Below are 12665 nucleotides of genomic sequence, written 5' to 3' on the forward strand. Positions count from 1 at the left end.
CCCTACCTGTTATGCCAAGAGGGGTCCAAATCAAAGTTGATCATTCTCCTATATGTCCCATTGGGTTTGCTCTTTCAGAGGAGCAACCTTCCCGAAGATACCGGCCTGCCCCACGGCACCCCAGTCTCCGCCGGGGTCGTCGGACAAGAAGGAGCCAGGCAGGTAATCTCAAGAGCTCATTCCCATGCACTGGGCAAGTGGTGTAATGTTACTTGTCTAATACTCTTTAAGAAACAGCACATGGTCAAAGACAACAAGTGTTGTAAAATTATCCTATTCCCACTCCCCCAAGGTAACCCTTATTAGTAGTTTCCTATGTATCCTTCCAGAAATTTTCCATGCAATACAAACATGTATTTTCTTTTATATATACACATGCATTATACTATATATTGAGAACTGCAGCTTGATTTTTTCAATGATATCCTTTTATATATACCGATATATTATACTGTAAATTGAGGACTTTTTTAACTTACCATTTTAAATACTCCTAGTGTTCCATTGTCAAAAACACCCTGTTCATGGACATTTAAGTTTTTTACTATTATAAACAGTGCTGTAGTAAACAACCTTGTACATGTCTGTGCATAAGCCCCTAGCAGCAGAATTACTAGGTCAGATGTATGTGGATACAAAATACAGATAGATATTAACCAGTTGCCTTAAAAATAAGGTAGATCAATATATATTTTTTTCTGTAAGAGTTAATATTAAGTAGTTATTATATGCCAGATACTGCTCTACATTCCTTATAATTGCTAACTTATTTAATCCTCACAATACTGTGAAGAAGGTCTTATTATTTTTTCCCTTTTACTTTTTCTTTTCTTTTCTTTTTTTTTAAAGATGGCATCTTGCTCAGTTGCCCAGGATGGAGTACAGTGGCATGATCTCAGCTTACTACAACCTCTGCCTCCTGGGTTCAAGAAATTCTCGTGCCTCAGCCTCCTGAGTAGCTGGGATTACAGGTGCGCACCACCATGCCCAGCTTATGTTTGTATTTTTAGTAGAGATAGGGTTTTGCCATGTTGGCCAAGCTGATCTTGAACTCCTGACCTCAAGTGATCCACTCTTCTCGGCTTCCCAAAGTGTTAGAATTACAGGCATGGGCCACTGTGTGCGGCTGCCCTTTTATTTTTAGTTGGCGTATAATAATTGTACATATTTATGGGATACACAGTGATATTTCAGTATGTTTATAAAATGTGTAATGACCAAATTGGAGTAATATTTATCCATCACCTCTAACATTTGTCATTTCCTTGTGTTGTGAACATTCAAAATCCTTTCTTCGGCCGGGCACTGTGGCTCATACCTGTAATCCCGACATTCTGGGTGGCCAAGGCAGATGGATCACTTGGGTAAGGAGTTCAAGACCAGGCTGGCCAACATAGCGAATCCCTGTCTTTACTAAAAATACAAATGTTTGCTGGGTGTGGTGGCGGATGCCAAGCTCAGGAGGCTGAGGCAGGAGTATCTCTTGAACCTATGAGGCAGAGGTTGCAGTGAGCTGAGATCGTGCCACTGTACTCCAGTCTGGGTAACAGAGTGAGACTCCATCTCAAAAAAAAAAAAATCCTTTTTTCTAGCTCTTTGAGAATATATAATAGATTATAGTTAACCGTATTCATCCTGCACTGCTACAGAACAGCAGAACTGATCCCTATCTAGCTCTGATTTTGTATTCATTAACCACCCTCTCTCCATCCTTCTCTCCCTCCTGTGATTTATAGTTCTGCAAGCTATATGTGATTACCTATTTGAACATACTCTCATCAGTCAGTTGTATTAGATTTTTTAAAGCCTTCACCAGTATGGGTGATAAAATAATGATGTCTTCTTGCTTTAGTAGTATTTTTTTTTTTTTTTTTAGTTTGAGATTGAATATCTTTTCGTATATTTATTGGTTATTTATATTTTTCTGTAAACTGGCTAGTGTCTAAGGTCCATTTTTCTTTTAGGAATTTCTTGTTGAATTGTAGAAAGCTCTTTATACATTAAGGAAAATACTTTATCATCATATTTTTCTCTATTTTGTCTTTTTATTCTGCTTATGGGCTTTTCTTTGAGAAGTTTAATACAGGCACATTATGCAGGAGTACTAAATTTTTAAAGAATCAAGTTTTGCTATGGTTTTTGGTATTGATCTTTTAAAAATTAAAAGAAATGAGGATTTCCTGTGGGCTAAACAATACTAGGTATCTTGAGGGAGGTAAATGAGGCAAAAACTGGGCCTTTAACATCAAACAATCTGTAATGTACCTGCTTAGACAGTAAACGTGAAAAGTTTAAAGTGACCTGACGCCTTGCCTGAAAACAGACATGTCTTAAAAGGGGACATCAACATGACCTGCAGATGTCAGGGCAAAACAGGTTTCATGAAGGAGTTGACTCTTGGACCAAGCTCCAGAGAACGATTGGCCTCTAGCTAGGTGGCAACATGAAAGGTGAGCATACTGGATAGGGTGGAGGATGCCATGAGAGAAACCTTCAAGGTTGAGTTGCTAAGTCCCTTAAGCTGCCACATTAATCAGTTTGGGTCAGAAGGCAGAATTTGCATCCACTCGACCCCTTCAGCCCAAGAATGCACAACCCACCACCTCTTTCCTATAGCTGTTCTTTCTAAAGGGCAGCCCAAACACTGAACTGAGGGGACTCCCTTGTATTAGGCTGAGACAGCCCCTCAAATTACCATGCTAAGGAATAGTGAGCCTCTGTCAGAAAGCTCTAACACGTTAGAAAACGTGGTGTTGAGAAGAGAAGAAGCTTTTTCTCTGAGACTTTGAATATTATGGCCTTCAGCTAGCCAGGTCTTAGACTTTGGTTTCCTATATTTTTTTTTAATAGAGATAGGGTCTTGCTCTGTCTCCCAGGCTGAGATGCAATGGCACGATCATAGCTCAGTGTAACCTCGAACCCTGGGCTCAGACAGTCCTTTCTGTGGCAGCCTCCTGAGAAGCTGGCACTACAGGTGCATGCCACCTTGCCCAACTGGTTTGTTTTTAATTTTTTGTGTGGACAAGGTCTTGCTATGTTGCACAGGTTGGTCTCGAAGCCCTGGGCTTAAGCTATCTTGCCGCAATGGCCTCCCAAAGCGCTCGGATTACAGGTGGGCGTAAGCCACCGCACCCAGCCAGTTGTCTACTTTTTCAAGTATGAGGACACCTTTTTCTATGTCAGGAAATATTGTGTCCCTACTACTTCCTAGTTATAACAGTTGTGCTTTTATTTTTTCAGAATACTGCCAGTGCTTACTGAGCAGGTGCCGAACACTGACTCCTAAAAATAACTTGAAAGTTCCTGTGGCTTTGAGACCCACAGGTTAGGAACCACTGGTATAGGCTACTACCCAAGTGAACCCTGTTGCCATATTAAGCCCACCCTTTGTCTTTGGTCTGTCGGAGTTTGTGTTTTGCTGTAGAAAAAGCAGCAGGTGTCATAGTAATTGTCCTCTGTCTCTAACTACCCAGATCTTGGCTTTCAAGCCAACTTCACACTTCCCACTCTATAAGGAGCTGATAATTGACGTTCTCTTTTCTTCCCAATACCTGTAGATGGCCGAGACAAAGGTTCCAGCCCATCTCTGGAAAGTACAAGTAGTGAGCTGAGCACAAGTACATCAGGTATGCAGATTTCCACCAGCTGCCAATTTTGAGCAGCTTTGCCCTGATAGTGAGTTACCATATACCATGGTGTAAAGCCAGGATTAAGCAGTCAAACTTGTTGTTTAAGGTTGGCAGATGGCCAGATTTTAGCTAGGAAAAGGGAAAGGACTGTTTCATTTTCAGTTTCGTTACCCAGCAGCGGAGATAAATAGAGGTAAATACCCAAGGAAGGTAATTGACATTTACATCTTATATCCAAAGGTAATAGCATAGGTTTGCCCTTCATTTGAGGAAAAATTAAGACCTATTTACAGACCTTTTACAGAAGGATATTGAGGAGATAAAAGTTTGGTGGGAAGTGGCAGCAATATAGCATTTCCTCAATTCCTGTTGCTTCTCTGGCCCCACACATTCATGTGTCCCAACAGAGGGAAGTCTGAGTGCTGTGTCTGGGCAGAATGAGCTGGACAGCAGATTGCACCCCCATCCTCAAAGTTCACTCATCCCCATGATGTTCTCCCCACCTGAGTCACTGCTGGCATCCTGCATCCTTCGAGGGAACTTCACAGAAGCCCATCAGGTGAGGGGAGCCTAGGTCATACCTTGCCAGACCTTAACTGACGTAGTATCAGGTAAGGCTTGGAGCATGTGCAACCAGGGCCACTTGGGAGCACTCAGGGATCCTCATCGACCAGAAAAAGCAGGAGGGGGTTTCCTGCTTCTATGCCCAGGCCCAGGCTTCAGTAGGGTGGATTGAAAGATACTGAATTGTTTGTGGTTCTTAACATAAGCAGTGTTTTACAAAGGTAAAATAAAATATTCAGCCACACTCCCACCACTTAAAAACATAGAAACTTTTGTTTATCTGCTTGACTCCTTTTTTGAACATATACAGGGGTTTTTGTTGTTGTTGTTGTTGTTGTTGTTGTTTTGGAGTTCTTTGAGATGGAGTCTTCCTCTCTTGCCCAGGCTGGAGTGCAGTGGCATGATTTCTACTCACTGCAACCTCCACCTCCCAGGTTCAAATGATTCTCCTGCTTAAGCCTCCCTAGTAGCTATGATTACAGGCACCCACCACAGCACCAGGCTAAATTTTGTATTTTTACAAATACAAAATTTGTATTTTGTAGAGACAGGGTTTTACCATGTTGGCCAGGCTGGTCTCGAACTCCTGACCTCAAGTGATCCACCAGCCTCAGCCTCCCAAAGTGCTAGGATTACAGGCATGAGCCACCATGCCCAGCCTATGTTTTTATCTAGTTAAAAATTATAATACAGACAATTTCCTTTTCTTTTTGGGGAGGGAGGTGGGACCGAGTTTTGCTCTAGTCACCCAGGCTGCTGGAGTGCAATGGTGCGATCTCAGCTCACTGCAACCTCCCTCTCCCAGGTTCAACTGATTCTCCTGCCTCAGCCTCCCAAGTAGCTGGGATTACAGGCATTTGCTACCATGTCCAGCTAATTTTTGTATTTTCTTTTTTTTTTTTTTTTTATTGAGACGGAGTTTCACTCTTGTTACCCAGGCTGGAGTGCAATGGCACGATCTCGGCTCACCACAACCTCCACCTCCTGGGTTCAGGCAATTCTCCTGCCTCAGCCTCCTAAGTAGCTGGGATTACAGGCACACACCACCATACCCAGCTAATGTTTTGTATTTTTAGTAGAGACGGGGTTTCACCATGTTGACCAGGATGGTCTCGATCTCTTGACCTTGTGATCCACCTGCCTCAGCCTCCCAATGTGCTGGGATTACAGGCTTGAGCCACCACGCCCGGCCTAATTTTTGTATTTTTAGTAGGGATGAGGTTTTGCTATTTTGGTCAGGCTGGTCTCAAACTCCTGACCTCACCCACCTCAGACTGCCAAAGTGCTGTGATTATAGGCATGAACCACTGCGCCCAGCCTCAATAATAAATAAAATGCCCGTTCAATTAACAGACTAGAATATCTTTATTGTAGAGAGAAAATAGCACAGGAGTGGTAGTCAGAAAGACTCTGAACCTCTCTAAGCTTTGATATCCTCATTTGAAAATTGGAGTTAAATGTAATAACTGCTTTTTCTACCTCATAGGGACGTTAAGAGGATTATGTTCTGTGAGGAATATAAAAAATCCTCTACTGTTGATTAAACTTAATAGCATAAAACACTACTCTTCTGATTTTTAAAACTCTCTTGGTATATTAATGATACTTTTACTGTTAGTAAAGTATTTGGTAATTTAGCTACTTAATATGTAGGTCAGAATAGTTCTTTCAGCTGAGTTCAGTTGTTGAGGAATAAATCTAGGGAACTCTAGGTGATAGGACAATTTTTACTTAACCTTCTCTGATCATTTTAGATCTTATGCTTTAATGATAATGATAATTATGATCCTTGAAGGAGGTCAGGACCCTCCCCAGCCCCAGGCTTTCTTTTTTTTTTGAGGCAGCATCTTAACTCATCACCCAGGCTGAAGTGCAGTGGCTCTATCTCAGCTCACTGCAACCTTGGCCTCCTGGGATCAAGCGATTCTCCTGTCTCAGCCTCCTGAGTAGCTGGGATTATAGATGCACACCACCATGACTGGCTAAATTTTATGCTTTTAGTAGAGACGAATTTTCACCATGTTGGCCAGGCTGGTTTCAAATTCCTGACCTCAAGTAATCTGCCCGCCTCGGCCTCCCGAAGTGCTGGGATTACAGGCATGAGCCACTGTGGCCGCCCCCTCCCCAGCCTTTCTAATGCTCAAATCCAGAGGAATTTAACTAGGAGTCCCATGATATTTTACCCCTAAATGTCCTCTACTTCTTTTTTCCTTGGGCCATGGTCTTTTTTTTTTTTTAATGAAAACTTTATTTTTTGACCTGAATACAGACAGAATAAGTTGTACATATAAGAAAATAACAGAAAGTATTACAAGAAAATAAAATTATTTTTAACCCTATAGTATGAAACAACCAATATTAAAAATTTCATTTTTTTGGCCAATATTTCTCCAAAATATGTATGACTTTTCAATAGCTGGGATTATTTCAAATCTAACACTTTATATCATGCATTTTTATATTATGATATGAGCATTTGTCTTTTAATCTTGATTTTAGTGACCTTACGATAGTCTAATCAAGTAGATGCATTTAGTCATTTCCCTGTTGCTCAAGATTTAGATAATTTTTAACCTTGTAATAGTTGTTATATATAGTGCCAAGGTGATTACATTTAGGTATTAAGCCTTTTGAATTATTTTCTTAAGAAAGTTCCTCATAAAAATTACTGAGTCAGAAGATAGAAACACTTTGAAAGCTTTATAGATTGCCAAACTGCTTGTCAAAAAAGTTGTGACACTTAATGTTACACCAGCTCCTAAGGATTTGTTTTTGCACTTTGTTATTGTGATGCATGCCAAATGGTATTGTTACTTAAATTCCTAGATTGCTGATAAGGGAAAAAATATTTTCTCACTTATATGTTAGTCATATATATTTTCTCTGAAATTGTCCACAGCTTTTGCCAATTTTTTACTGAGGCTTTAGTGGTTTTCTTTTATGAATTATTTTTTATAGTTGACCTGCTCTTCTAACATTCAGTGCTCTTCTGACCCTACAAAGCACCAAGATATCTTAGGGCCACAGTCTAATGATTGGCAAGGTCTCCTGTCTATAGACATTCCCTAAATCATTGGGACCACCAGGGCCCACACTCTCCCTCTCCCATGACAGGTGCTGTTCACATTCAACCTGAAGTCCTCACCCAGTTCAGGGGAACTGATGTTCATGGAGCGCTACCAGGAAGTGATCCAAGAGCTGGCCCAAGTAGAGCACAAGATTGAAAACCAGAACTCAGATGGGGGTAGCAACACCATTCGGAGAACTGGCAGTAGCCGCTCAACTCTACAGGCCATTGGCAGCGCTGCGGCAGCAGGTCAGGCTTCCCTGCTAATACCGTAAATGACGAGGTAGCCAGGAAAGAGGGGAAAAGGGGAGAAACCACCAGAATCCCAGGCTGCTCGTGAGGGTGAGCAGAAATTCAATACAGGACACCTACCTTGAAAAACAGCAAACTCGATACATCCAGTTTTCCAGCTGTGCCCAACTTCCCTGCCCAGGCTGTTCACACACCACCACTAGACCTACTGCATGAAGCTTATCCTATGTGATATAAACTGAAGCCTATGAATGCTATTTTTAACCTGTGTTTTGATGGCCACTGTCTCTGGCTTCAGGAAATGGTTCGGAGTTTATTTCATTCCCACATAATTATTCAGGGATAAAGCATATTATTTTACTGTTCTATAAAGTAAAGTTGGATATTAAAACGTAAGCCCTAGAATTCACAGGTCTCAATTTCCCAACCTTGGATGCACTGCAAAAGAGCCCATCCTTTCATTATTTCTTGGAGCTGGAATCATCTTTCACATTTTCACAACTCTTACTGACCTAGGCTCTACATACCAAGGTACCATCACATATTGCTCCCTATATATTATCCCAGAAATTTTCTTTGCCTATTCATAAGAACATATACACATCCTTTCTGTTTTTAATATAGATAGGCTCTTAGGACAATACTACAGTCTACCTTGCTTTTTAGCGATGTGTTTTAGAGATCTTTTCTGATTAGCACACACAGATCTACCTCATTCTTTCCGAAACTACTTTGAGACCCCATTTGGAAGAAGCCCTCCTTCATCTGGACCACTCTGAGTTTCTCTTGGTCTTCCTTTCATGCTACTGTTTTGAAGCTACAAGCGTGGGCAGTAATGATAGTACTAATATACATAGAAGGTACCCTGTGCAGATGAACCTCAAACATTTTTTAAATAACTACTTTGCCCAATAAAAGTTGTAGTGAGTATCCTTTTAACTCCTTGCTTTTTATTTCACTGCTGGATGGCCAGGAATGGTGTTTTACTCTATCTCTGATGTGACCGACAAGCTGCTCAGCACCTCTGGAGAGCCCATCCCCACGCTCCAGGAGGACTTTTGGATAAACACAGCTCTGACGGAGCCCACTGCTCCTCTGAGAGAGGTTCTGGAAGACCTCAGTCCCCCTGCCATGGCTGCATTTGACCTAGCTTGCTGTCAGTGCCAGCTCTGGAAAACCTGTAAGCAGCTTATGGAGACAGCCGAACGGCGTTTGAATAGTAGCCTTGAAAGGCGGGGTGAGTGTACTGTGTTTAACTATATCCCTTCATTCTCAAATGAGATGGGTTTCTGAGAGTCTTGATAAATTGTCCAAGAAGAAAGCAGTTATTGGAGGAAGCACATGGCAAATGGATTATGAAATTTCGTCACATCCAATCAGATACAGTCATAGAGCTAAGATTTATTTCAGCAAATGGACACACAGAGAAATCAGCAAAGTAAAAGGCTCATAGGATAAAAATCTGAAGGAAACCAGGTCCAAGCTTCCAAGAGTCCTCTCCCTGTGGAGTCACACAGGACATGCTTATTCCTCCAGCAATGAGTTGTGCCAGCAGTTGCAAGGTGTTGTCTATAGGGAAGCTCATTAGAGACCCAAGGGTCGAGGTATTTTTTTTTGAGGACTGGTGACGAAAACACCCTCTGCTTCGCATGTAGCAAATTCCGGATTCCCAAAAGGAAAGCAGGTGCTCAGCATAAACCATATTGAACAAAGTTTTTAGGCCTATTGAGCTACTGTCACTTAGGGAAAGTTTTATATCACCATAGGAAACTAACCAGTCAAGTCCATAGTGCCAGCCAAGGGCCAACCTTGCAAGCAGATGTTCTAAGGATAGCAGCATCAAGCCCGCTGTTTAACTCTTCTATGCACCCCTCCAAATCACCTCTGAGCTGTCAGTTAAAATGTCCTTTAATATTTACATAGTCCTTTAAAGAAAGTATACAGTGGCTTATACAATGCTGTTTTTGTCCAATGATCTGCCCTTCCCCTCATCTAATACTTATATCCTAAAATAAAATATTTTTCAAGCTCTTAATCACTGAAACAGTTTCATGTCAATCCATAAGGAATTCTTGTTTTTTTAATTTGTGTGGCTACATATTTGGTGTATATATTTATGTGGTATTTGAGATTTTTTGGTACAGACATGCAATGAGTAACAGTCACATAGCGGCCAGGCGCGGTGGCTCAAGCCTGTAATCCCAGCACTTTGGGAGGCCGAGGCGGGTGGATCACGAGGTCGAGAGATCGAGACCATCCTGGTCAGCATGGTGAAACCTCGTCTCTAAAAATACCAAAAATTAGCTGGGCATAGTGGTGCATGCCTGTAATCCCAGCTACTCAGGAGGCTGAGGCAGGAGAATTGCCTGAACCCAGGAGGCAGAGGTTGTAGTGAGCCGAGATCGCACCATTGCACTCCAGCCTGGGTAACAAGAGTGAAACTCCGTCTCAAAAAAAAAAAACAAAAAAACAGTCACATCATGGAAAATTGGGTATCCATCCACTCAAGCATTTATCCTTTGTGTTCCAAACAAGCTAGTTATACTCTTTCAGCTATTTTTAAATGTGCAATTGAATTATTCACTATAGTCCCCATGTTGTCATATTAAATACTAGGTCTTATTCATTGTTTCTACCTTTTTTTTTTTTTTTTTTTTGAGTCAGAGTCTCGCTATGTCACCCAGGCTGGAGTGCAGTGGCACAATCTTAGCTCACTGCAGCCTCTGTCTCCTGGGTTCAGGCGATTCTCCTGTCTCAGCCTCCTGAGTAGCTAGAACGACAGGCACGTGCCACCACGCCCAGCTAATTTTTATATTTTTATTAGATATGGGTTTCACCACCCACCCACCTTGGCCTCCCAAAGTGCTGGGATTACAGGTGTGAGCCACCACACCTGGCCTCTATTTTTTGTACCCATTAACCATCTCCATCTTCCCCCACCCTTTACTACCTTCCCAGCCTCTGGTAACAATCCTTCTATTCTCTATCTCCATGAAGTCAATCGTTTTGAGTTTTGGATCCCACACATAAGTGAGAACATATGATGTTTGTCCTTCTGTGCCTGGCTTATTTTGCTTAACACAATCATCTTCAGTTCTATCCATGTTGTTGCTAATGATTGTATCTCATTCTTTTATATGGCTGAATAGTACTCCTTTGTGTATAGGTACCACATTTTCTTTTTTGTTTGTTTGTTTATTTTATTGCATTTTAGGTTTTGGAGTACATGTGAAGAACATGCAAGATTGTTGCATAGGCACACACATGGCAGTGTGGTTTGCTGCCTTTCTTCCCCTCACCTGTATCTGTCATTTCTCCCCATGCTATCTCTTCCCACCTCCCCACGCCCCGTCCCTCCCCCATTTCCCCCCAACAGATCCCAGTGTGTAGTGCTTCCCTCCCTGTGTCCATGTGTTCTCATTGTTCAACACCCACCTATGAGTGAGAACATGCGGTGTTTGATTTTCTGCTCTTGTGTCAGTTTGCTGAGAATAATGGTTTCCAGGTTCATCCATGTCCCTACAAAGGACACGAACTCATTGTTTTTGATGGCTGCGTAATATTCCATGGTGTATATGTACCACATTTTCCCTATCCAGTCTATCATCGATGGGCATTTAGGTTGGTTCCAGGTCTTTGCTGTTGTAAACAGTGCTGCAGTGAACATTCATGTGCATGTGTCCTTATAGTAGAATGATTTATAATCCTTTGGATATATACCCAGTAATGGGATTGCTGGGTCAAATGGGATTTCTATTTTTAGGTCATTGAGGTATCGCCACACTGTCTTCCACAATGGTTGAATTAATTTACACTCCCACCAACAGTGTAAAAGTGTTCCTGGCCGGGTGCGGTGGCTCAAGCCTGTAATCCCAGCACTTTGGGAGGCCAAGGCGGGTGGATCACGAGGTCAAGAGATCGAGACCATCCTGGTCAACATTGTGAAACCCCGTCTCTACTAAAAATACAAAAAATTAGCTGGGCATGGTGGCGCGTGCCTGTAATCCCAGCTACTCAGGAGGCTGAGACAAGAGAATTGCCTGAACCCAGGGGGCGGAGGTTGCGGTGAGCCGAGATTGCGCCATTGCACTCCAGCCTGGGTAACAAGAGTGAAACTCCGTCTCAAAAAAAAAAAAAAAAAAAAAGAAAAGAAAAAGTGTTCCTATTTCTCCACATCCTCTCCAGCATCTTTTGTCTCCAGATTTTTTAAAGATCGCCATTCTAACTGGTGTGAGATGGTATCTCAATGTGGTTTTGATTTGCATTTCTCTAATAACCAGTGATGATGAGCTTTTTTTCATATTTTTGCTGGCCTCCTGTATGTCTTCTTTTGTAAAGTGTCTGTTCATATCCTTCACCCATTTTTGAATAGGCTTGTGTGTTTTTTTCTTGTAGATCTGTTTTAGTTCTTTGTAAATTCTGGATATCAGCCCCTTGTCAGATGGGTAGACTGCAAAAATTTTTTCCCGTTCTGTTGGTTGCCGATTCACTCTACTGACTGTTTCTTTTGCCATGCAGAAGCTGTGGAGTTTGATTAGGTCCCATTTGTCTATTTTGGCTTTTGTTGCCATTGCTTTTGGCGTTTTGGTCATGAAGTCCTTGCCTACGCCTATGTCCTGAATGGTTTTGCCTAGATTTTCTTCTAGGGTTTTTATGGTGTTAGGTCTGATGTTTAAGTCTTTAATCCATCTGGAGTTAATTTTGGTGTAAGGTGTCAGGAAGGGGTCCTGTTTCTGCTTTCTGCACATGGCTAGCCAGTTTTCCCAACATCATTTATTAAACAGGGAATCCTTTTCCTATTGCTTGTTTTTGTCAGGTTTGTCGAAGATTGGATGGTTGTAGATAGGTTGTATTTCCTCTGAGGCCTCTGTTCTGTTCCATTGGTCTATATCTGTTTTGGTACCAGTACCATGCTGTTTTGATTACTGTAGCCTTGTAGTATAGTTTGAAGTCCGGTAGTGTGATGCCTCCTGCTTTGTTCTTTTTGCTTAGAATTGACTTGGCTATGTGGGCTCTCTTTTGGTTCCATATGAAGTTCAAGGTGGTTTTTTCCAGTTCTGTGAAGAAGGTCATTGGTTGCTTGATGGGAATAGCATTGAATTTGTAAATTACTTTGGGCAGTACGGCCATTTTCACGATGTTTAGGTACCACA

At 41.8% G+C, this 12665-nt stretch overlaps 1 protein-coding gene across 1 annotated transcript in view; it reads left to right on the forward strand.

Moving 5' to 3' along the window:
• ZFYVE26 (zinc finger FYVE-type containing 26) overlaps positions 1 to 12665 on the forward strand; it is a 72851-nt gene that overhangs the window by 19732 nt on the left and 40454 nt on the right. The window contains exons 12-16 of the mRNA XM_039469164.2: positions 79 to 162; positions 3558 to 3626; positions 4037 to 4188; positions 7308 to 7509; positions 8486 to 8749. Coding sequence (XP_039325098.1) covers positions 79 to 162; positions 3558 to 3626; positions 4037 to 4188; positions 7308 to 7509; positions 8486 to 8749 — 771 coding nt within the window. The remainder of the gene's footprint in view (positions 1 to 78; positions 163 to 3557; positions 3627 to 4036; positions 4189 to 7307; positions 7510 to 8485; positions 8750 to 12665) is intronic.

This window comes from Saimiri boliviensis, chromosome 2 (genome assembly GCF_048565385.1).
Source record: "Saimiri boliviensis isolate mSaiBol1 chromosome 2, mSaiBol1.pri, whole genome shotgun sequence".
In the NCBI taxonomy this organism is placed as follows: Eukaryota; Metazoa; Chordata; class Mammalia; order Primates; family Cebidae; genus Saimiri; species Saimiri boliviensis.